Below are 26,174 nucleotides of genomic sequence, written 5' to 3'. Positions count from 1 at the left end.
CAAAGAAGTTTTCCTAAATGAAGTTTTTCTAAAACATGTAAGTCCTTCATTTTCAAAGACAGGCACTCTACTAATATGTCCAGTGTCTTCTATAATAGTTGAGAACTATTTTATAACAGTTAAAATGTAAAGTATTAAATTTTTGGTTTTATATTCTGGTTTTACAGTTCTGTGATATACCCAGTGTCAGTTTCTTCATCCACAAAGCAAAACTGACATAAATGTGAATGTGAAAAATTGTGTGTGTATACTTGTATGGATTAAATGAGAGAGTAATTATCAATACTTCTACTAGTACTTCAGGCCTCAGCAGGCAGTATGTGTAATACGCAATGGTTATTAACAACAGTAGTGAGTGATGGGGGGCCTGGGTGTCTCTGTCCTTAAGTGTCTGACTTTGGGTCAGGTCATGATTCTGGGGTCCTAGGAGAGAACCCTGCATCAGGCTCCCTGCTCAAAAGGGAGCCTGCTTCTCCCTCTCCCACTCCCCTTGCTTGTGTTCCTTCTCTCACTGGTTTCTCTCTCTGCCAAGTAAATAAATAAAATTTTAAAAAACAAAACAAAACAAAAACAACCCAACAGCAATAGTGAGTTGGTTGGATTCCATTATTCTTCATGATTTCCTTGTGCTTATCTCTCCCCCTCTTATCTCTTTAGTATCTATCTTAAATAAATTTATACCTTTTCTTTCTATTTGCTTCTTTGGTTGTTTCTCTGGGAACTTTGGATTACCTCCAAATAGGACAAGACAGTTTATGCCTCATGATAAATTTAGAGTAAATTCTTTATCAATATTATGGTAAGCTCAGAGGATGCCGGGGAAAACTACTCCATGGATCACTCACTCATCTGCCTTTGATTTCAAAGCCTTTTCAGAGATATTTGTATAGATGTAAAGTGAACAGTTTGTTTTGGAAGACTATATTTAACATATCTCTCCTGAACAAAACAGATTTTTTTACTCTCCACCATAATAATGTTTCCCTCTGGCGCAAAGTTTAGGCAAACTGACTTCTTCTTCTTCTTCTTTTTTTTAAAGATTTTATTTATTTATTTGACAGACAGAGATCTCATCAAGTAGGTGGGGAGGCAGGCAGAGATAGAGAGAGAGAGGAGGAAGCAGGCTCCCCACTGAGCAGAGAGCCCGATGTGGGGCTCGATCCCCGGACCCTGGGATCATGACCTGAGCCAAAGGCAGAGGCTTTAACCTACTGAGTCACCCAGGTGCCCCAAGCTGACTTCTTTAAAAGATTCAGGTTCCTTGAAATCAGTATTCCTTTCTGGAGCTATTTCCCATTGCCTGTGCAAGTATCATCTGGCTCTGTTTGTGATGCCCTCTGAGAGTTAGTGCTCACAGAACACGTGCAGATGCCAACACTATGGTGGCTACTATTGCCATGAGTAATAAAGTCTTTTGTTTCTGATACAGGCATTATATGTCCCATGTCAGCATTAATGAAACTAAATTTTGGCCAGATAATACCAGCACATATAGTAGTCTCAGATCTTCTACAGTTTCTGACAGGGATTGGGGAAATTGAGTGAAAGAAAAACAATTCAGAATGCCAAAATGGTGCACAAAAGTTACTTAACATAAATTTATCCAGTTAAAATTATATCCACAAAATAAGAAAACATTTTGTGTTTTTTAGATATCACCAAAAATGTGAAAATGATGATAAAAATGGTTTCTAAGCATCAATTGGTACATTAATTGCTTGATTTGAAGATCCCAAAGGCTATCAGTTATTGAAAATGATCACCTACTACTCTCTAGTTTTTATATAAAATCTCTTCTTCAGAGTATTAGAATGGGACCACAATATTTAGAGGAGTCTCAGTTACCTTCTTTCCTGCCTGCGCTCTGTAAGGAGGTCATCACAGCCACAGGCATCCCTCTATGTTTTTGGTCCTCAATCACCTCATCTTTGACTTGCCGGGGGCTTGCATAAAGCAAAGCCCATCACTCCATGGGCTCTAGTCTGATTGAGGTGAACCACCTGTCTTCCTCTGCAATAAACACAATGTGCCATCAGTAGTTTTGTACAGGGAATGCCTTCTAAGTTGTGTAATTTAATTTTGTCAGTCTGTGGATTCGCAGATTTGCCCTAGTAAAATTGCAATTTTTTTTTTAAAGATTTTATTTATTTATTTGTCAGAGAGAGCGAGCTGAGCACAGGCGGACAGAATGGCAGGCAGAGGCAGAGGGAGAAGCAGGCTCCCCGCCAAGCATGTATGTGTTTCATTTCAGTCCCGATGTGGGACTCGATCCCAGGACGCTGGGATCATGAGCTGAAGGCAGCTGCTTAACCAACTGAGCCACCCAGGCATCCCTAAAATTGCAAATTTGACACACACTATCACTTAAAGGGAGTGGGATTCAAATATTTATTTACTTCTCAGTTAATATTCTACTGACTGTTGCCCCAGTGTACAAGTATTGATTCATTAATCCCCGTGGTAATTTTGTTATCCTTGTTTTACATATGAGACAACAGAGGCAGTAAGAATCTACATAGCTTTCCCCAAATTGCACAGCTAATTTATGGCAAAGCTGGGACTCAATATGAGTTAAAGAATGTAAAGTTGAAATGGACTTAGTCCTTGTTAAAGTTTAGATTGACAAATTTTAGATTACTTCTCTCCTTGTCAGTTTCTGATCCAGCATTGCCACCGTACTTTGTAATCATTTGATTTTATTATCTCTCTCACTAGACAGTAAGAACCCTGAGAGTGGGAGTATCTTTTATTTCTATATTAAGTTGTATGTGTTTCATTTTTGCATTGCAAGTCCTGAAGGGATATTGATCCACTTTTTGGCACATAATAGGTGCTCCAGAAATTCTTATTAGTCAATACCACCTAAGTTCCTAAGGTTTACCAGATTTTTATGGGATTTCTCCTTGCTTTACTTTCCCTGACCAGCAGTGTGCTCATATGTTTCAAAGTTTTATTTCAAAAAATAAAACAAGACAAAAAACTGCTTACTCAAATGCTTAGCTTACCTATTGTGATTCAGCAGATACAAATTTTTAAGTGAAGGAAAAAAAGTCAAAGTTCTTTAGTACAAGGTTCAAAAAATTATTATATTTTTATATAATCTCCAATTTTAAACTTAAATTGTATTATGATTTGATTTTTTGGTAATAGCCTCTAGTTCGTTTTCCCAACCAATGTTGTTATATTAGAGGTTTTCTGTGGGGGTCTAATGTTGACAGCTAGAATGTGGAAGACTTCTCTTTTAAAAACATGTTTTATTCTACAATAAGATAGGATAATATTTTTTGATTTAAAATAATTTCCGTGTCACATCATATGTTTACTGTTATGGTATCATTTGGAAAAACTGTCTAGGGATACACTTTGGTTTGTTACTTTTTAAAAATGAGTATTTGTTATTTTAAAGTTTGCTCTTTGTAAATTTTTAAACATTTTTTTTTTTTTTTTTATCTGACAGTGATCACAAGTAGGCAGAGAGGCAAGCAGAGAGAGAGGAGGAAGCAGGCTCCCTGCAGAGCAGAGAGCCCGATGTGGGGCTTGTCCCAGGACCCTGGGATCATGACCTGAGCCGAAGGCAGAGGCTTAACCCACTGAGCCACCCAGGTGCCCCTCTTTGTAAATTTGTTTCCATGTTGGCAAGCAAATGAAAGAACAAATACAGAAAATGATCATCCTTTAGTAAATTGGGCTAATAAAAAAGTCTTCCTTTTTTCTCTTATGGGAGACAAGACCTTTATAATCAAATTAAAAATAATCTCTCTGTGACACTTATATTTTTACCTTTTTAAAAAAGATTTTATTTATTTGAAAGAGAGCAAGAGAGAAACAGAGCAAGCGCGGGGGAGTAGCAGAGGGAGAGGGAGAAGCAAGCTGTTGACTGAGCAGAGAGCCAGACACCTGGCTTGATCTCAGAACCCTGGGATCAGACCTGAGCTGAAGGCAGATGCTTAACCTACTGAGCCATCTAGGCACACCTATTTTTACCTTTTAAGAGATGATAAAATTGATTCCTGGGGATAGAAGGGGGTTATGGAGAGTAGCAGATGTAAGCCTTTTGAAATTATCTGGGTTTTCTTCTAAATTCAGGTTATCCTGTATCTCCCTCTATTCACATTTTTCGCATAAACCCCAGTCCTATTTATTACTAAGGATGAAGTTTACTATCTTCAGTGAGAGATTTGAAGATGGTATGAAATGAAAGGTTGAGAACCACTAAAATAGATGATGTTTTGGTATTAGAAGACAGAAGAGAATTGCAGTTTGCGAAACTTGTTGTATGACTTCTTGGTGAAAATACAAGCTATGGAGTAAAATTTAAAGGCAAGTTTTTACCAAAAATTGACTCAAACTTTATACAGAGATTATTAAGTAAAGATCATTAAAATAGTTTTATATTTAAGCAATATTTTATGTTTAAAAATGACCAGCTATTCTACATAAACTGCATTTTTTTTCCTATCAAATAAGCCCTAAATGATGGTATGGTAGGTATTAATATTTTGTGTCTATCAGATTGATTGTTGTATAGAAAACAGTTGGTGTGAGGATGTGAATATTAAACAAAATGCATTATGGCTAAAAAGGAGATGATCTCCAACTTGAAGTTGACATTGCAGAAAAAAAAGACCTTTTTGAAAGGTGAGAATGAAAATTTGAAAATATCAAACAAAAAGGTTTAAAAAAAAGGAAAAGATTAAGGTATTTACAAATACACGCATAGAAAAATATACATACAAATTTTGCTCATGAGTTCCCTTTCTCTTCATTTTCATGGGAAATAAAGCATAGAATTACATGGGTGTTAAAATAGGGAAATTGGAAAGCAGACTGGAGGAAGAAGAGGGAAAGGTGAAAAGATAGAACAAGCAAAATAAGAAAAGATTGGTGTTAAAACGAGGGTGACGTTGGAACACAATTAAATATAATTAGAATAAACACTGTCAATAGATAGATAGCTTTTGCCTCTTGTTCCAAAGTTTACTTTGCTGTGGTTACATCTGAAATGTATTAGATGGGCAAAACAGGGGAAATATTTCTTTGAAGTCTTCTGCATACCAGAGATAATCTTAAGTCTGCAGATCACAGGTGAGGCCAGTAGCCTGGCTCTAAGCAAAGGAATATATGTGTGTTTGTATGTGTGTGTGCGTGTGTGTGCATGCATCTTACATATGTATGTATATGTACTACGTAAGTATATGTGTATATATATGCACGTATACATTTCTCACTATTTTTCTTCCATTTATCTTTAATTTTCTACTTGAGTTAGTCAAGAATATACAGACTTAAGGATCGTAGTGGTTTTTTTTTTAATTTTTTATTTTTTATAAACATATATTTTTATCCCCAGGGGTACAGGTCTGTGAAAGGAGTATAGTTTTAAAAATCTGATTATTTTTAATTGTTTAAATACATATTTAAATATCCCTGCTAGATAATCATAACTGATAAGTCAGTAACTGCCTGCCACGTACAAGGGCCTTGATATCCTCAATTACTGCTGTGAGGTTATCTTTACATTAGTTCTCTTTTTAGCCTATTATTATGACAGTATGTAGATAATAGTTTCTTGCATACAACATTTTTATTTATTTTTTTCTTTAGTAGTCTTGACTAAAAATTAAATTTCAAAGCAAAAAACCATAAAGCCCAATTTTTCTATAAAAGGCATAATCAAAGAATGATTTAAACCTTGGTTACCAGTAAAGCTGTTCAGTATTCATAGTCATGGTAACCATAAGATTTAAAATGATGGCGGTGGTGTATCTATCATGCCATTATACTCACAGTGTTATTGTTATATGTCATTGGCCATTTCTTTTATAAAATTGAATTCTATTTCCAAATTTAAAAAAAAAGGTACTTTATATTCAGGTTCCTTTATACAACTGAATATAAAGATGCCAGTATTTTAATCATTTTGGAATCGATTATTGTGCATTTTAAACAATGCATATGAGGTAAGGTTTTAATTAGTTAGGTTTTTATTTTGCCCAGTGTGAAACAAATTTACATGATCCAGGCTATTTTCTATATTCTATATGTAAAAAATTTACTAACTGTACAAAAAAAAATGAGTATTCTTAGAAGCCACATACAGACAACTAGGAATATTCTGTGCTAAGATGCTGAATGAAGAGAGATCACGGAATTCTTTCACTACACATTTGAAAAAGGTGTGTACAAGTCAGCAAGAACAAAACAAAACATTTTCTTAACACATGAGCATACAAAACTGTGTCTTGAAAAAATGAAGCTCTTAGGGAAGGGCAAGTAGTCATTAGGAAAAGGCAATGAAAACTCATGGATACTACATTATAACAATTATATAATGTTGATACAATTGTCAACATTAAAAAAAATTGTGTGATAAAAAAGTAAATGAGAAAAATGGTAATTATCTACTACTGCCAAAGCAAAAAGAGGAAGGAAAGGGACAAAGAATGGAATAAACAAATGAACTTCCAAAAATACATTCTGGAAATACGGTAAGTATTTCACTCTGGAAAATACCAGCAACAGCAATAGGAACAAATGGAAGAAAATTACACACAAGCAGTACCATCCCTTTAAGTGTAGTGAATAAGTACCCAGGCCTCATAAGCCAGACTGATGAGGTTGAATGCCAGCTCCAGTGTGATCTTAGACAAATGGCTTAATATTTTTATTTTGTATTTTTCTCATGTCTAATATGAGGATGATAATAAAGTTTTCCTCTAAGATTTTTATTTTTTTATTATTTTTTTTAAGATTTTATTTATTTGACAGAGAGAGAGATCACAGTAAGTAGAGAGGCATCAGAGAGAGGGGGAAGCAGGCTCCCCGCTGAACAGAGAGCCCAATGTGGGGCTCCATCCCAGGACCCTGGGATCATGACCTGAGCTGAAGGCAGAGGCTTTAATCCACTGAGCCACCCAGGCGCCCCTTCTCTAAGATTTTTGTGGGAAAATGAAACATGTTGTAAAGTTCCCGGAAGACCTTCAGTGCTTTTTAAAATCTAGTGAATCATATTTTGTCTTTAGAAATGCTTAAGAAAGAAAGAATTAGAAGAGAAATGCAGTGGATAAATTAATTTAAAAATAAGGCATCAAAAATAAAATAGCATATCAAAGGAAAAAAAATGGATTTTGTGGAGCTAAGAATAGAAAATGAGCAAAACAAAAACAAAAACAAAATACAAGAACAAAAATACACCAGAACAAAACACTAATACCTTTACAGCATTAGTTTATTAAACATAACAAAGAATATGGAAGTTATGGCTGCAACTCAGTTGGTGACAGAGATGAAGCTTCCAGAAAATAATCCAAGTGAACACAGTGGGAAATATCTGCCATTAAAATACTTAGAAAAGACAAACTCAGTGGACAACATTTCAAAGGAACATGATGGGATCTGTGAAGTAAAAAGCTAACAGAAATGAACAGGAAAAAAAAATTCCTCAAATACTTACTAATAAGAAAACTACTGAAATTAAAAAAAAAAAAAAACAATAGTATGGATTAAAAAGGTTACACAGTATCTCAGGATATTTGATAGAAACTGATTAACAGAGATTGCCTTTAAAATTCTGAAATTCAGGGGCGCCTGGATGGCTCAGTGGATTAGGCCTCTGCCTTCAGCTCGGGTCATGATCTCAGGGTCCTGGGATCGAGCCCCGGGTCGGGCTCTCTGCTCAGCGGTGAGCCTGCTTCCCCCTCTCTCTGACTGCCTCTCTGCCTACTTGTGACCTCTCTCTCTCTCTGTCCTGTCGAATAAATAAATAAAATCTTAAAAAAAATTCTGAAATTCAGGAATAAAAAAAGAATTTTGTAAGTTTTTAGACATTAAGCTCACTTTCCTTTCGAAGGGGAAACAGTCCTCAGACTTCTACAGAAGAATATCTAATGCTGTAAAATAATGAATTAATAGATACAAAGTTCTGAGGTGTAATCTGAGAGCTTATATATAAAATTTTTCTCTCAACTAGAGGAAGTCAGAGTGTTCAGACAGATAGAAGCTCAGTTAGATGACACCTACGATCACTTATGAAACCAAAAACAAATGAAATCCTGATTACCAGAATATGAATGAATAAGATTTTGTTAAAAAGGGGGAGTTGAGGGGCCCCTGGGTGGTTCAGTCGGTTGAGCAGCTGCCTTCTGCTCAGGTCATGATCCCAGGGTCCTGGGAATGACTCCCACAATAGGGCTCTCTATTCAGTGGGAAGCCTGCTTCTCCTTCTCCCTCTGCTTGCTGCTTTGCCTACTTGTACTCTCTATCTCTCTGTCAAATAAATAAATAAAATCTTAAAATAAATAAATAAAAAATAAAAAGGAGTGGATTAGATTAAATATATATATATGATGTGTGTGTGTTTGTGTGTATGTTTATAGATAAACTTTTTTTGTTTTTTATTTTTTATAAACATATAATATATTTTTATCCCCAGGGGTACAGGTATGTGAATTTCCAGGTTTACACACTTCACAGCACTCACCAAAGCACATACCCTCCCCAGTGTCCATAACCCCACCCCCCTTCTCCCAACCCCCCTCCCCCCAGCAACCCTCAGTTTGTTTTGTGAGATTAAGAGTCACTTATGGTTTGTCTCCCTCCCAATCCTATCTTGTTTCATTTATTCTTCTCCTACCCCTTAAGCCCCCATGTTGCATCACCACTTCCTCATATCAGGGAGATCATATGACAGTTGTCTTTCTCCGCTTGACTTATTTCGCTAAGCATGATACGCTCTAGTTCCATCCACGTTGTCACAAATGGCAAGATTTCATTTCTTTTGATGGCTGCATAGTATTCCATTGTGTATATATACCACATCTTCTTGATCCATTCATCTGTTGATGGACATCTAGGTTTTTTCCATAGTTTGGCTATTGTGGACATTGCTGCTATAAACATTCGGGTGCACGTGCCCCTTCGGATCACTATGTTTGTATCTTTAGGGTAAATACCCAGTAGTGCAATTGCTGGGTCATAGGGCAGTTCTATTTTCACCATTTTGAGGAACCTCCATGCTGTTTTCCAGAGTGGCTGCACCAGCTTGCATTCCCACCAACAGTGTAGGAGGGTTCCCCTTTCTCCGCATCCTCGCCAGCATCTGTCATTTCCTGATTTGTTGATTTTAGCCATTCTGACTGGTGTGAGGTGATATCTCATTGTGGTTTTGATTTGTATTTCCCTGATGCCGAGTGATATGGAGCACTTTTTCATGTGTCTGTTGGCCATCTGGATGTCTTCTTTGCAGAAATGTCTGTTCATGTCCTCTGCCCATTTCTTGATTGGATTATTTGTTCTTTGGGTGTTGAGTTTGCTAAGTTCTTTATAGATTTTGGACACTAGCCCTTTATCTGATATGTTGTTTGCAAATATCTTCTCCCATTCTGTCAGTTGTCTTTTGGTTTTGTTTTTTTAAACAAAACCTATCCCTTCATATATGATTGACAGGACTTTATCAGAAGGTGAAATAGAGGGCAACTGTTATAAGCTTACACAATGTAACAATAACAAGAGCAATAATAATAATAATAATCATATAATAACAAATTCAAAATTGTGAGTTAGGGGGAGAAACCAAAAGGGATATAAATAAACTGTTTTTTTATCTTTTGTATTTAGAAGTCATTACATACTACTTAAATTTGATATAATTTCAAAGAACAGTGAGCTGAGTGTTTTAACTGTGTTCTATGGTCCCCTCACTTAAATACTGAATTAAAAAAAAACCTTCATAATTTTCTCTTCCAAGACAAAGATTTAAAAGACATGAAAGTGATTATAGGTAATAATACTGTATTATAATTTGAAATTTGCTGAGACAGTAGATTTTAAGTGTCCTTTTTTTTTTTTTTTTTTTTTTTTTACATTTTAAACTTTTTATTTGCGTATTTAAAAATTGTGCATTCCAATACTTAAAATCATTCAAAGAAAAAAATGGCACTCTGACTAAACTGCAGTTTACCGCCCGGCAAGACACCTAGGACCAGCTTAGTTTTTACTAGTTGTGTCCCACCCAGCTTCTTCCTTCGCTGGCATACAAGTTATTTTCCTTCCCCTGCCGATGCATAGGAGGTTTGGCTTCCCAGTCAGTAGTTCAGATTCTGTGATAAGAACGGGGGGGACCACAGTCATTTAAACTTGATCCAACCTCTTTGCATCTTAAAAGTTAAACAGCTAAAAAGAAATAAGAAGGCAATGCTTGTGGAATGTATAGTGCGTATCAGCGGCGCCCACCTCATTATGATTCGCCCGCTTGCTTCTCCTGTTCAATCGTTTCTTTTGAAGGCAATGGATTTTTCTCTTGTGTTTCTGTCTTCTTCAATTTCGACTTATCGAATTTCTCAATCTCAGCCATATCGGGTTTGTCAGACAAGGTTGCAGAGGAAGCGGAGCGAGGTGCGCGAGCGAGAAAAGACCGGTCTTCCCAGGAGCCGCTGCCAAATCGATTTTAAGTGTTCTTATCACATATACACAAAAGGTAGATATGTGAGGTGATGATATATTAATTAGCTTGAGAATGGTTTACAATGTAAACACATATTAAAACATCATGTTGTGTACCTTAAGTAGGTACAATTTTTATTTTCAATTATACCTCAATAAACCTGGAAAAAAATAAAAATTTTAAAAAGACTCAAGGAATTTTATTTCAGTGAATAAGAAGCTACTGAAGTTTTTTCCTGCATAGAAGAAAAAGTACCATTTTTACAATGGGAGGCAAAAAAAAAAAAAAAAGAAAGAAAGAAAGAAAGAAAGAAAAATACCAGTTTTAAACAAAACTCTCTAGAGTTAGCAAAGCCTGTCTCCATTCTTTTAGCCTCACCTTTCTGAAAACTGATAATGTTCTAAGTCTTAGCTTTCCCTTACCTGTAACAGGAGAATGAGTCTCTAATGTAATTTCAGTCTTTTTGTGCTTATGGAGGGTTATTTTTTGAGCAAAGGAACAGCATATGTATCTCATTGGCTATCACTTGCTTGGCCTTTGACGTTATTCCGAAGCTGCCACTTTCAAACTATAAATATATGATAGATGAATTTAATTTATTAGGATGAATTATTTTACTACAGAACCATAAATTTTCCTCTTAATACCTTTGTGATAAATTTGAATAACTTGTGCATTCATTATTATTCAGTTAGGAGAAAGAATTGTTTTAGAATATGGAGATTTCAGTGAAGGCTCAACTTCAGAGGTGTCTTTGAAAGCCCTCAGTCTGGGATCATGGGGGAACAGAGCCATTTAAAATGTAAGGTTATAGTAAACTAATAGTTGGACAAAATAATGTATTTTAGAATTCTTCTCTGGCTGTAGTTACTGACCCCTTATGTTACAGGAAAAAAAAAATGTATACATGTGTATTTGTAAATTCATTACATTTAAAAAATATTTAGTTATTTCTTTGAGATATTGGGAATACATAATTACGTGTTTATTTTCTTAGTAGCCTGTTTAAACCTAATATGACCATAGTGTTTTAAAAGCTTGAAGATCATCTCGTATTATAAAACCTTTTCCAGTTTACTTGTAATTTTTTGGGTTAATTTTTAAACTTAATTTTAGGAATTATACCTCACAGAATTAGTTATAAAACCTTAATGAGAAAAGCACAGGTGTTTGTGTTCTTGTTTACTTTTTGTTTATATTTCCAAAAAAAAAAAAAAAGTAATTTAAACAGTATGCAAGGAAACATGTTGTTTATTAGATTCACCTGGCATAGACATCTGCTACCACATGGACCTCTGGGTTGTCTAGGCACCTGTGCCTGGCATGTCAGGCGCCTACATCTTTCATCACATCTTCCAAGTTGATCTGTCCACATCTGCAGTTTCTGTTAATATGTTACTCTTCCCACATAGAGTCAGGATGTTTTTAAGTTGAGGTTATGGGAATAAAAAGGTGGCTTTTTAGAGCTTTGGGTCTCAGAGCCCAAAAAGTATTGATTTTAATTTTTTTCTGGAAAATTAACTATCAGTGGTAGGTTGTTTTCACATTGTATAACCAAAGCATCAATAAGAGGGTAAAATGATCTTGAATTAAAAATAAAAGCATTCACATACTTCATATGCTTTTAGCTATCTACATTTCTCAGAGTAAATTTGAACATTATTCAAAATTTAATATGTTTTGTATGTCTTCTGTGGGAAATTTACTTATAAAAATGACATAGTTTGCATTTTATTTTCTAACATATTACACATTCCTTTAAGAAAGCCCATTTTAAACAATCCTTTTCAAAGGATAAAAGCTTTTCAGATTTTTTTCTTGTTTGAAAGACACTCAAAAGCTTTACCTTATGTACACAGCATTTTAATCTTGGTTGCAAAGGATTCTGCAAATTTAAAGCCCCTGCTGTTTTTTTTCATTGTTATTTTTATTATATATTTTTCTTCCCTTTGAAGCATGTGAAATTGCAGGAGGTGGAATATTTAATTTTGACCATGAATTATTCAGATATGTGTTTTTAAAATTAACATTAGTTTAAATGGTTTAACATTTTCCTTTAGTGGTTCTTAGATTTTCTAATGCAACTCATAAAGCTACATTTCTTATGGTACAAAGCTTGATGAATTAGCAGCTACAAGCTATTGCAGGAAATAAACCCAGAACTTGCCTATAAATAACTGTCTAATTTTAATCTGATTTTCTAGCATCATATAAGGTACATCTGCATATAGTTTTATAGGGTATGTGATCATCTTGTCTATATTTTGGGGAGATGGTAGGAGAAAATGAATTCAATTAATCTCCTTAAAACATCCCTGCTCTAAGAAATCCTTTACCAGAAATTAATCCCTATATGGGATTGTGATGTATAGTGACAATATGCCCTTCAGTAATTAACCCTTTCAATTTTATATTTCTCCATTATCTTAGTATCAATAATTGAATACGTAAATAACAGTTTATAAATAATTGGTATGCCCTAACACAACACATGATGTTTTACACATTTTACTTACCATTAAACAGTGAGATAACTTCATTATTCAAAATACGAATGGAGTTTATACATTTAAAAACAAATAATGAGTAGTAATTAACCAGAGAAGAAAATATAAAAGTTGTCCATGTAAAAGGAGCATAGCAGCAAAAATACTGTTGTCTTTATTTCATTATTATGATTGAGAATAATTTGGAGTTACAAGAGGTCTTTTTTTTAAAGACATTTATTTCAGAGAGAGAGAGAGAGAGAGAGCGTGAGCGGGGTGGGGATGTTGGGGAAGAGGAGCAGAGGGAGAGGGAGAAGCAGACTCCCCACTGAGCAGGGAACCTGAGGCAGTGCTTGACCCCAGGACCCAGGGATCTTGGCCTGAGGCAAAGGCAGACATTACCAGCTGAGCTACCCAGGTACCCTACAAGGGGTCTTAAAGATCCTCTAGTTCAACCTGTTTTTATTATGGATGAACAGACAGAGTTAAGTTAATAGTACTACAAACTGAAACCAGCGTTAGGATCAGCGTTATATGACAAGTCAAATGATACTAAGATTTTTTTTTTTTTTTTTTTTTTTTTTTTTTTGCTGCTAATAATTTGGTGAGAACCATGTGAAAAACCATTCTTAGATGATTACTTCTGTTAATTTACTGTAAACTAAAGTGGATGACCTAGGAAAAAAATGAACATGACTGGAATTAATTTAGAACACTAATGAATGAACTATTCACCCTAAAGCATGTATCTAAAAAAACAAAACACAAAAATAAAGTACAGAAATCAGTCTAAGAATGCTTTGACATACAAAGCTGTACATCTAGGTCTCTGAAAGCTGACATCTTGTACAACTATTAGTCAGTCATTCTTGAACTCTTTGAATACACCTGCCCTCTTTAATTGCCATTTGTTTTCTTGGAGTACAAAGGACTGGAGGACCTAGTTTCTGCCATCACGGAGCTAAAAGTCTTCCTGAGAAAAAGGATGCTTAAATCTAAAATAAAAACTCACAACCTGAGGCTTATATGGCCACGTAATTCTATGTCCTAGTCGATGTAATTTGTTCAATAAAAATTTGAAAATGGTGTAACTTGCTTTGAATGGAGCAGTAAGAAAAAGTTTAAAATTTGAGTAGCAATGAAATAGTGGATAATGGGAGAAGAAAGCTTTCTTGTGAGAAGGATGATATGAGTGGGGATACAGAAGGGAAATGTCTGTGTGATAATAGAGCATGTTGTGATGTGTTTAATAGGTCATTAATAAAAAGCTATTTCTTCTTTTTTTTTAAAAGATTTTATGTATTTATTTGACAGACAGAGATCACAAGTAGGCAGAGAGGCAGGCAGAGAGAGAGGAGGAAGCAGGCTCCCGGCTGAGCAGAGAGCCCGATGCGGGACTCGATCCCAGGACCCCGAGATCATGACCCGAGCCGAAGGCAGCGGCTTAACCCACTGAGCCACCCAGGCGCCCTATAAAAAGCTATTTCAAGATTATATTTTATAGCATTGTGAATATTCTGTTAATAGTCTCAGGATTAATTCTTCATATTTTAAAAAGATATCACAGTTTTTAAAAAAAATTTTATTTATTTATATGAGAGAGAGAGTGAGAGAAAGCATGCGAGAGGAGAAGGTGGGAGGGAGAAGCACACTCCCCACAGAGCTGGGAGTCCGATGCAGGACTCAATCCCTGGACTCCAGGATCATGCCCTGAGCTGAAGGCAGTGGCTTAACCAACTGAACCACCCAGGCACCTGATATTACAGTTTTTTTTTTGAATTAAGAATTGATATGATGAATCATGTTTAAAATGCATTAATCTGATAATAGTATGTGGAGCTCACTAAAGAAATGGAAGAAGACTTCCTGTCTGTATGAATTTGACTACCCTAAATACCTCATATGAGTGCAGTCATACAGTATTTGTCTTTTTTGTGACTGGGTGATTTCACTTGGCATAATGTCTTCAAGGTTCTTTTATGTGTCAGAATTTCCTTATCTTTAAGACTGAATAATATTTCATTATATATATATATAATATATAATAATAACACCCCCCCACAACTTTTTGTTTATCCATTCATCTGGGGGTGGACACTGAGTTGTTCCTAACTTTGGCTTTTGAGAATAATGTTGTTGGGAACATAGTCTAGGGAGAGGGGTAAATGAGTTGTTCAGTGCAGCAGGGTTTTGGTTTTGCAAGATGGAAAGGGTTTTGCAAATGTGATGATGGTGATGACTGTGTAACGGTGTGAATGTACAGTGCTGGCTAAACACTTAAAAATGGCTAAGATGGTAAATTTTATGCTTTGTAATAATTTTACCACAGTTATCACAATTACAATTAAATCAATTACAATTAAATCAAACAAACATATAAATAAATTTTAAAAAGTCAATCAAAAAAGAAGTAAAAGAATAGAGCAGATAACAAACTATTACAGTAGCTAAGACATGAGATAATAAGGACCCAATTTTTATTAAAATACACTATTCATTCACCTATTTTTTAAATACATAATGTGTTGAAAATCTACTGATTTTTAAGTATTATACCAGATCAAACAGTACTCACTGGTGTAGTGTATATGTGTTATGGGTGGTGTATGGTGAACATTATCAGATAATGCTATAAATTCTATGATGGAGTTATGTGTAGGCATAAAGACCCATAACTCACTGTCATTAGGAAGGTTTTTCTAGAAATGATGCTTGAAGGACAAAAAAAAAAAAAAAACCAAACCACCCCGGTTGACAGAAATATTGGAAGCAGCAGGATTAGTATGTACAAAATACAGTATTGGAGAGTGCACATTGGGAAAACTACATGTGGTACAATGTGGTTGAAATAAAGTCCATAGTCAGCGAAATTGTAAGTCATGACATTGGAAACAGGTGTATTCCTTAAGAAGTATAATCAACCAAGATACTGCTCCACACAGTATTCTATCAGAAATATAACTCTTACTTTTCTTTTTAATTAGGTAATTTATTTTGTGATTAATGGTTTTTAAGAAATGTAATCAGGTCTGTATTGAAAAAAATGTGAAATAACAGTACAAATGAAGTGTATTTTATTGAGCACATTCATTCTAGCACTTTAATGGAAGATAATTTTCCATGGGTCTGTAGTAAATTTCCATGTCCTGTGAGCAAAGGTACTGTCTTTGTTACAAACTATATTTTCAAGAATATTTGTGTAGAGATTGGCCTTAGTGTCTCCCCTTGGAACAAAGGGAAGGTGTGGTTACTACCCAAGATTGTCCAAGTGTCTCCCCCTTGGAACAAAGGGAAGGTGTGGTTACTACCCATTGTGAAATATTTGAGTTTTTAAGTTTACACTTCTACAATGCAATGCACTGCATGTACAGATGTCAACTGTCTCCCTTTGCATTTCCCTGAGGAAATTTAGGTTCAGAAATGGCATTAGAAAATGCTCATACTCTAGACTGGCCTATAGCTGTGAGTGATAAAGTCCTTTGTTTCTTACCCAGGAGTCTTATGGCTTCTTTTAGCGTCCATGAAACTGTGCCTGAGAAGTTGTCAGCTTCTAAGTAAGGTAAAGTTTTAGACTCTTCATAGTTTTTGACAGTTTAGGTGATGAGGCTAAGATGCTGGCAGATATTTTATTTCTGAAGGAGGACGGATATGGGTTGATTAACAGGATTTGAGGAAAGTCTACAGGAATTGGTAGCAAACCTGTTGACCAGAGTATATGGTCAACCAGGAAATAAGTGGTTCTTGACTTCATTGAATTTTAAATAAGGTATTGAAATGGTGTTTGCAGATAGAATACTAGGAAGTAGATGTAAAGAGATCTTCTTGACAGTGAGAGGTTGGTTGCAGGCCTTCCTCTTTACAGGGAGAGGAGGAGGATTTTCTAGCCATTCTGGTTGTCAGGCTAAAACAACTAGAACCAAGATTTTTGCTGGATGGACAGAATTTTACCCCCTTTCAGAAGACACAGAATCTTACACACACACACTGAAGGTGAAGGTAGGAGAATTTGTGACTGCTATAGACAGAAACTAGGAAAATCAAAATAACACTGGCTAGTTTACTTGGGAAATGAGGGCCCTGGGAATGCAATACTTATTACAGAATAATGACGACACTTGGTTGTTTTATGGCCCAATCCCTCTTGCAGTCTACGAACCTTAAATATATGCAGATGTGACAGTAGAAGGTCTCAGAGTAATTTTTTTAGTAGGTTCCAGAGGCTATAAGGAGCTTTGACTTGGTGAAATTTCTGAGATAGACTCTCATGGTAAACTATAGATGATGTATTGACTAGTATTCAGGCTCATACTGCCATGGATTGGATTTATAATGCTGATGAAGGTGACCCACTGGAGAAGGAGACACTAACCCCCAAAATTTTAGATAAATTCTTGCTCTCATTTCTGCTACCCAAGATAACTCCCCTAGCCCTTATGATGAAACCAGGTGAGAACTTAAGAGATATATGTCAGTGGGGCAGTAAGTGATATGGATTAATGTGGACTCCGTAGAAAATTTGCTGCTGTAAGAGCCAAGCCCAAGGCAACCAAAGAAAGTGCCATGTTGGAGGCATTGTCATTTTGTGCTCCCCATTTGGGAAAGAGTAAAAATTGTTAAAAACCCTTATGTTCCCTAGAGCACCGTATATGACCCTGATACTATATTATTGGTATAGAAGCCAGGAATTAATTGCCTCCCTTTTTGAAATGCATGCATTATTGGGGTGGTCATAATTGACCTTCAGGTATTTAAAGAAATACTACCAGTAGATCATATAGCTATCAGATGACTGTAGAGATCGCTCCAAAACTAGGTTGTCTGTGGTACTGGTGGGTTTTCGCAGAGGAATAAGTGGCTCGTTATTAATGTGCATTCAGTGTGTAGTTATCCCAACAATGGGAATCACCAGTTCTAAAAAAATGGTACATTATTTCTCCCTGCCTTTAGTTGCAGTGATCAACAATATGACTTTGGCTCTTGAAGGCATTCACATTCAGGTTAGCCTCAATTTGCTGACCAGGATCATCATGGGTAATCGATTTGCTCTAGACTTTCTCCTTGTCTGTCAAGACTGAGTCTGTGCAATGTTTAATACTTCTTGCTTTACCTGGGTTAATGTCTTGGGTCGAGTGGAAAGGTCAATACAGAAAGCCACTTGTTTTTGTAAAGTCAGTTCTTTAATGACTTACAGGATTTGTTCAGCCATCTGGATCTGGGACCCAGGGGGAGACTTGGTTGAGTTCAAGTCAGTGTTATGTTTTTGTTCAGAGTCTTGTTGTTAGTCTAATTAAATGCTCTATAGGATGAATTGGATGGATTGGATTCTAGCCTTTGCCACTCAGATTAATCAGAGCAGCCAAAAGGGTGTTAAGATGATGGGGAAATTCTTCAAAGGTTAAGATGCTCTAGAAAAGAGTTGGGTATTGTTAAACAAAAAAACCCCATTTTATTCTCTGTGTATCTCTCATACTTTGGTACCTCCTATAAGCAGAAGCACTCACTGCCTTTATGCCAGAATATTTTTCAAGAATGTTTCATTGTGGACAGACTTGGAAGATACAGTGCCTTATTCTAAAACAAATGGCAGGTATACTTAGGCCCATTATGAAAGATTGGTATGTTATTGGCACCCCTCCAACCAGTTTCATCTTATGCAATATAACCAAGTTCATGTGCACATATCACATGGATCTCTTTGTGTTGACTTGTGGGAATTGGTACTTAGGAAGTTATCACACACATACAAAATGCTGACCCTAGCTATTGTTATTGGTGTGGGTAATAAAGTTCTTTTTGTGCCTGACTCAAAGTCTGTGTCTTCTTTTAGCAAACATAAAATTGTGGTAAGCTAAAGGATAGCTTGCAGATGGGGTAAAAGAGACACTTCATACACACTTCTTCATAGACATGTTATATTTGAAGTGATAAAATAATATTATTTTATTGTGTTGTTGAAGCTATTTTTCAGAGAGGGGATTATATTCCACCAACATTTATGACTAGGTAATAAAATCTTACTTGTACTGAAATTTAGTTTCATGAAATGCTTTTGCTATCCAAAATCTGAATATGTGCCAAACTATCAGTTAATACTGTACAGCACTGGTATAATTAGGTGAAAGTGCTAGATAAATTATATGTAATCTGGGTGGCAGAATCCTGAATCATTCTAATAACAAATGGATTGTATCAACAACGTATAAATAGAAAAGAGCCATGGTCTCCAAGGAAAATACCAGTAACACATTGAAAGCTGTCAATTTGTTGGAAAAAATAACATCTGAGAGATGAGATTAAACCAAATAATTAGAAAATACATAAGAAATAAGTATTGGCTAAAAATTTAATGCGTGGACTTACATTAAACATTTTGTGAATATCCTGTTCTACTTAGGTGTAGGAAACCCAGTGGAACTCAGTATAACATTTCCTTAGAGATGATAGTAACTGAGATGAGCATTTTTTACTGATCAGATAAATATGATTTGAAATAAACAATAATTAGGTAAGTTAACTGTGGATGGAGAATTTCCATAGAAAACATTTGTAATTTTTTAAAACTCTAAATTTTTCAAATAGGGTAAATAATAGATATAACATCATTATCTTTTTTCCATCACACTTTTTTGCTTCATCTCTAAATTCTCCCTGCCTTTTAGCTCTTACTTCTCCCCGTCAATAAATTATATTATTACATTATATATAATATATACATATACTGTAATTATGTTATTCATTCATTAATTCATTTGGCAGGTATTTAACAAATGTCTATCATTCATTGAGCAACACTGTTCAGGTATTTATGGTGTTACTTAGAATTTAATAATTTCATGTTTCTAGAAAATCCTAGGTCTGAGCTGAACTGACCTCTTCCTAACAATAGTGTTTGTGAATGGGCCAGTTAATTTTAGGTCTGGCAGAACTAAAACATATACTTGATTTGTTAGCTAGAATTAATAAGTAATATTTGCAAAACATTGTACCATATTCTTTAGAACTTTATCCTAACAACCAGTGTGAGCTACTTAAGCAGGACTGATTGTTTCCATTTTACAAAGAAACTAAGTCTTTAAGAGAAAGTGATCTAAAGCTAGGCCACACAGTCAGAATTAGTTTCATTTACAAAAATGTGTGTCCTCTCACTATACTTGATGTACTTTTGGCAGATGACAGAGTGGGTTAAAATAATTGTAGTTGCAATATGGGATTGTTCCTTATATATCAAATTGCTTTTGAAAATAAAAGTTAAGACTGGATCTGGGTAAAACATCATTGGGGACATGAGCTCATTTAATTCTCGCCTCTTCCATATACTGAATATGCTTAAGATAATGTACCTTGATTCTACAGCTTAGAATTGCAAGGCAAATTAATATTCTAGTTTGGTAAATGTGGACCTTCTTTCAGACATAGTTGTCTACATTATCTAAGTTATTGTTATTACCAAAATAGCACATCATAAATTTGCAGAACACATTTGATTGTAATGCAATTAAGACATAAATTCTTGTGGAATGAATTTATATTCTTAAAGTCTCTCTACATGGAAGAGTAATATATTATATAATTTAAATATGTAGTAACTCATTTCTTGTCACATGTTGTAGTGTTTATGGATATCATTTAAAATGGCAAATTAAAAAAAAGTTGAATCCATAAGACTTGAAACACAGTATAAAATTCCCTTAGGGAACTTGTACACAAAATATATATCCAATATGAGAGTTGGTGATGCCAGTGATAAAAAAGAAATAGAGACCTGCTAAAAGATAGGAACACAGGACTATTTAAAGTCTATGGTAGAGGACAATTAGGAAATCACAGGATTTAAATGGATTTAAAGGATAGAGAGCATATGAAGTAAGAGTAAACACAGAATGAGAAATTATTAGTTAGGATAGACTGGGCTAGGTGGTGCCGGAAAGTAAACAAAGAAAACTCTCGATTGCTTAAATACAATACAAATTTGATTCTTGCTCACACAAAATCTACTGTGGGTCTGGCAACTCACCAGGGCAGCTTTCCTTCATGTTATGACTCAGAAGCTTTCTTCCTTTTGTATTGCCATCTTAACTTATGAATTTCTGGATTATCTGGGAAGGGAGAGATAATGTTGAAGGTTTATGTGAGATGGTTTTATGGTCAAAACCTGGTCACATGGCTCTAAGATCACTCCAAGGGACTCCAATATGTAGGTTAATGTCCATCTATAAGAAAAAGTTAAAAATCTGGAGTTATGAAACAAAAAAAGAATCTTTCCTCAATGTGAGGTAACCATGTAAAGCACACTGAGGAATTTATCAAGTCTCTTGGGCATCAATGACTGAACTGTTTTCCCACATGATTAGTGGTCATGAAGTAGATAAAATGCTTTGACTATTAGGAAAGGGGGGAAATGGTGTATCAGAGGAGCCATTTGCTTGATATGAGGAGGAGACTGATGATAATAGAGTTAAGATGGTGTGATGGACCTTTGAAATAAAGAAATGGCAGTTTAACTTTCTATGGAAATTGGGGTATATAGCACATGGTTAAGAATGAGAGAGAGTCTCAGAATTATATTAAAGCACCAGTCGTTGTGATAAGCATTCTGAATGTCTCAGAAAGTGGTTCACAAAAAAGAAATATTTCATGGGGTGAATGGATGATGAAGGTGAAGTGAGAAAATGATAAAAATGGATTCTTCTTATAAAAATACATGTAGATTAAATAAATCTTCTGGCACTAATTTTGATAAATTTTAAACAGTAATACTGCATCACATACAATTATATTAAATCAGTAGTGATATTTATATTCAAGACATTTGATATATTATTACTTTATTATTAGTGTCTTCACCTAGAGTAATATTAATTTTGAATGTTTGCTTTTTTATTATATATAATAAAGATGACACCTTTAACCTCAATTGTAATTGTCTTGCCTCTCAGAGTTCCTTTATATTTTTTGATTTTCATAATTTTTCAAATTCATTATTCTGTTTTATTTTTATAATTGCTTTGTGTTCTGATATTTTCTGAAAATATTTCAACTAATTCTAAGATTTTTTTTAAGATTATTTATTAGAGAGAGAGCAAAGGGAGAGGAAGAAACAAGCTCCCACTGAGCAGGGAGCCCAGTGTGGGACTCCATCCCAGGACCCTGGGATCATGACCGGAACCAAAGGTAGACGCTTAACCGACTAAGCCACCCAGGTGCCCCTCTTCTGTTTCTGTTACCTGGATCTAGCCATATGAGAAGTTGTCATTGTCCCTATCTTTAAAGCTTTTAATTGACAACCATTTTCAATCTCTATTTCCTAGGTGAGAAGTAGTTTTGTTTATGACGGCGTGACCTTCTTAGGGACAGGTATTTGATAAAGAGCCAATTCTTTTAAGAAATGTGAGGTATTGACGCCTGGGTGGCTCAGTTGGTTAAGAAACGTGAGGTATTGTGCACTCTCTCCATACTCTCCAAAAGTTTAAAGTCCAGTAGGCACAAGAAATAATTCAGGAACTGATTGTGATGCAGTAAAAAGTGATAAAATAGTAGTAAGCCTAAATGATGTGAAAACACAAAGGAAGATGATTAGCCCAGCCTGGACAGTTGGATGTTGGTGGCAGCCAGGACTGTTGGACAGTCCAGGGCCAAAATCTTCAAAGAATGCAGCAGGAGCAGAGGAACTAATAATGAAAAAACAATACCTTCTGTGGTCAAGGATTATTATATGAGGGCACAGTAGCTGTAGCAGGAATGCAAATCTGGGAAACCAGTCTTACCCAGCCACAACTATACACCCATGTGATAATTAGTATTTGGGATAATTAGCACAGAAGGGAACAATCAGGTAGGATTTTGAACATTCTGAATTATTTCGGGTTATCATTTTAAGATACAAAATGTATTTCATTTCATTATTCTTCAAGATTTTCCTCAAATTTATGAAGTACATTTGCAAAGTCTGAGTCTTTTAGAAACAATGGTACGTTTTAGAGGAAAATGGTAAAAACAATAGACTCATAAAAATAAAAATCCTGATTTTATCTTTATTTGCTTTATATATATGTGTATATTATATATAAATGCAAATAAATTAATATGTAACTGTATCAAGTTTTTGTTTGCTTTTTTATACTTGCACACCAAGAAATATCATCATGTGCAGGGGATTAATACTGATTATTTTATTTCACAAATTTTATTTTATTTTAAATATAAAAATGAAATAAATAATAAAAATAAATAATTTTTAAAAATTATTTTATTTCACGAATGTGATGATACTGTTTCTATGAAGCAAAAAAGGAAAGAAGGGGAAAATGTGCTTAAATGCATTTTGGGGTGATGATCATAAAAATAAATCTTAATCTGTAATTATAAGAATGAAAGAAAAATGAGTTTCCAGAGCTAAAAAACGTTTATAATAATATTGCAAAACAACTATAATTATTTTTTATAAATATTTGTTTAACTGATGTTTCTCCAAACCTACATTTTTTCTTTAATCTTCATTATTTATATATCCTTAGTCATTATACCATAAATTCCATTGATTTATACATCAATAAGTTGAATTGATTGGTTTGCATTGATGGGTTTTAGGTATTGAACTCGATTTCTGTTAATTAGGCAGTTCTTCATTAGATTTCTTAATAGTAGTTGTATGTAGTAAAAACTGATGTCAATAGTTGGACAGGATGAAATATTCCAATTTTGTCTTTAGCTTTACAAGTGATTTAGATACAAATATTTATCTAAATTTTATTTTGATCTAAGGAGGGGGTAAATTCATTTGAAAATCTTATATTAACTAAATAAGTTAGCAAACATGTCATATTAAAGAAATGAACCAATTCTATTTTGGTGTGACTCTCATCTATGACAGTTTTCTCTAATTTGCATCCTAATGCTATTTTCTTGTCTTCTACATTTTAGATGCAACTTGAATATGTTTATTTTATAAATACACATATTTTTATTATAGAGTATATGTCAATATTGTGTGTTTTAAACTAATCCTTCCAAGAGGAAATAGGACTATCTACCTTTATAGATCACTATAGATATTTAAGGACTGAAGACATTGCTCTGATGACAAAGCATTCTAAACTAGTTATGACCATACACTAATGTTGGTGAAATGTTTGTTCGTCTTTCTCTTGGATGATGTAACACTATTTTTATCTTAGTCATTGAAATTCAATCCTTTTCCTTTATATAAAGCAATATAAATTCAATCTTTTAAATAGATAGGAAGTTCTAATTTTGTGAGGGAAAAAAGATACTCTGCAACTGCTTCTGGTATGCTACTTCTGCTTGTGAGGTTATATTTCTTTGTACTTTAATACAAAGTATATTAATATGAAAATACTTATTATTTTGCTTTCCAGCTAGTTCCAATATGGTACTTTTTAATATGAAGATTATATAGCTATGGATTTCTCATCAAGTCAAATAATTCTCTAATTTATATCTTATACTGTTCTAGTCAACAAACTCAAAATTCAGGACTGTGTGTTATTTGTCCAGACCCTGACATATAGAAGGTTCTGAATAAATATCAATTGATTAAATTATATTATTAATATATGTACTCAGTGCTGTAGGAGCTACAAAGGGAGAACAATACACCATCTTTACTTTCAAAATGATATAAGTAAGAATAATATTATAAGCTACATTGAAAGAATTAATGTTAGTAATTTTTTCAGTTTTTATTTAAATTCCAGTTAGATAACATACAGTGTAATATTAGTTTCAGGCATATAAAATAGTTATTCAGCACTTCTGTACAACACCTGGTGTTTATCACAAGTACACTTCTTAATCCCCATCCTAATATTAGTTATTTTTTTAGCTAACAGAAATTATGAAGATGAGGGAATCTTTTATAAAGGGAATGGAACACTGATCCAACCTTGGTGGAAATGTAAACAAAAAAGGCATTTGGTTCAATTCGTAACTGTGAAAAAGAAATAAAATGTCAAGCAAAATTTGAAAGGTCAGAGTTTTTTTTTTTTTTTAACATGTTCAAACAGCATAGTGAAGGATTATTTGTGTGGGAAAGGAATTATAGATAGAGAAAGTAGATTATCAGGGATGATTTGTTCTGATTTTAAGGGAAAGTGAATTGCGGCCCAAAGAGATTAGCTAAACTGAGAGTCCATAGAAGTTAGAAAAAAATGGGAGCATAATTTTTTGGGAAGTTTCAAGGAAAACAGTCTAGACCTCTTTTTGCTCACTTACATCCAAACATCTAGTATGTCCAAACATCTAGTAAAATGCTAGTAGCCTTAAACAAACAATTAGTTCTTGGTATTTGAGAGGAATTTCTTCAAGCTACCAAGACACCTCTCTCTCTCTCTCTCTCTGAGTTACTCACATCCCTCGAAGAGAAGCATAGTGGAGAAACTTATTCTTCAGGAAAGCATGTTTAAATCTTGGTTCTGGGGGCGCCTGGGTGGCTCAGTGGGTTAAGCCGCTGCCTTCGGCTCAGGTCATGATCTCGGAGTCCTGGGATCGAGTCCCGCATCGGGCTCTCTGCTCGGCAGAGAGCCTGCTTCCCTCTCTCTCTCTCTGGCTGCCTCTCTGTCTACTTGTGATTTCTCTCTGTCAAATTAATAAATAAAATCTTTAAAAAAAAAAATAAATCTTGGTTCTGCAACCTAAGTGTCATGGTCTCAGGCAAATCATTTAATTCCTCTAATGCTCAGGCTTTTCATCTGTAAAATAATGCATGCCTTTTTGACTGTTAAGACCCATTAGAAAATGTTTTCTCACAATGAATTCTTGGCAGAGTAGTCAGGATGATTTTCCTAAAATGTATATTTAAGCATGTCACTCTCCAATGATGTCTAAATTCCTTCCTTGACTGAAAGATATTAACAAATGACCCAGAATGCCTTGCTTCCTAATCTGTTGTGTTCCCTGCTGCTCCCTCCCCTCCCCTTCTGAGCTCAAACCATTTAAGCCTTCTCTGCCTCGCATGCCAGGTCACAGGCACTTTAGATGACTTGCATATATTGTTTCTTCTGTTGGGAATGCTTTTCCTTCTGAACTTTCATATGGCTGCCTATTATTCATGACTCAGCCCTAATGACACCTTTAGAAAGGCCTTCCTGCCCACCTCATGTACAGTAGCTGCGAAAATTATATTAATCTTTTTAAAAAATAGCATTTTATCAGTAGCTGAAATTATCTTAATATTTGTTTGTATATTCATTATCTAGGTTAGGAAATTTTCTTTCTTATTCATTGTTCAG

At 34.7% G+C, this 26,174-nt stretch overlaps 2 protein-coding genes across 3 annotated transcripts in view; one reads left to right on the top strand and one right to left on the bottom strand.

Moving 5' to 3' along the window:
- The window catches only part of CCSER1 (coiled-coil serine rich protein 1), a 907,623-nt gene that overhangs the window by 206,447 nt on the left and 675,002 nt on the right, over positions 1–26,174 (top strand). The window lies entirely within an intron of this gene.
- On the bottom strand, positions 10,112–10,424 carry LOC123391860 (thymosin beta-4). Its single transcript, XM_045079363.1, has one exon. It carries the CDS (start codon positions 10,349–10,351, stop codon positions 10,235–10,237), a length of 117 nt encoding a protein of 38 aa, XP_044935298.1. The 5' UTR covers positions 10,352–10,424; the 3' UTR covers positions 10,112–10,234.

This window comes from Mustela putorius, unplaced genomic scaffold (assembly GCF_011764305.1).
Source record: "Mustela putorius furo isolate JIRA1106 unplaced genomic scaffold, ASM1176430v1.1 tig00000382_pilon_pilon_pilon, whole genome shotgun sequence".
NCBI classification, from domain to species: domain Eukaryota; kingdom Metazoa; phylum Chordata; class Mammalia; order Carnivora; family Mustelidae; genus Mustela; species Mustela putorius.
This window is presented reverse-complemented; position numbering and strand designations above follow the sequence as displayed.

Excerpts from the sequence above, each read along its gene's own strand:
- LOC123391860 (XM_045079363.1), bottom strand. The coding sequence starts at position 10,351 with ATGGCTGAGATTGAGAAATTCGATAAGTCGAAATTGAAGAAGACAGAA.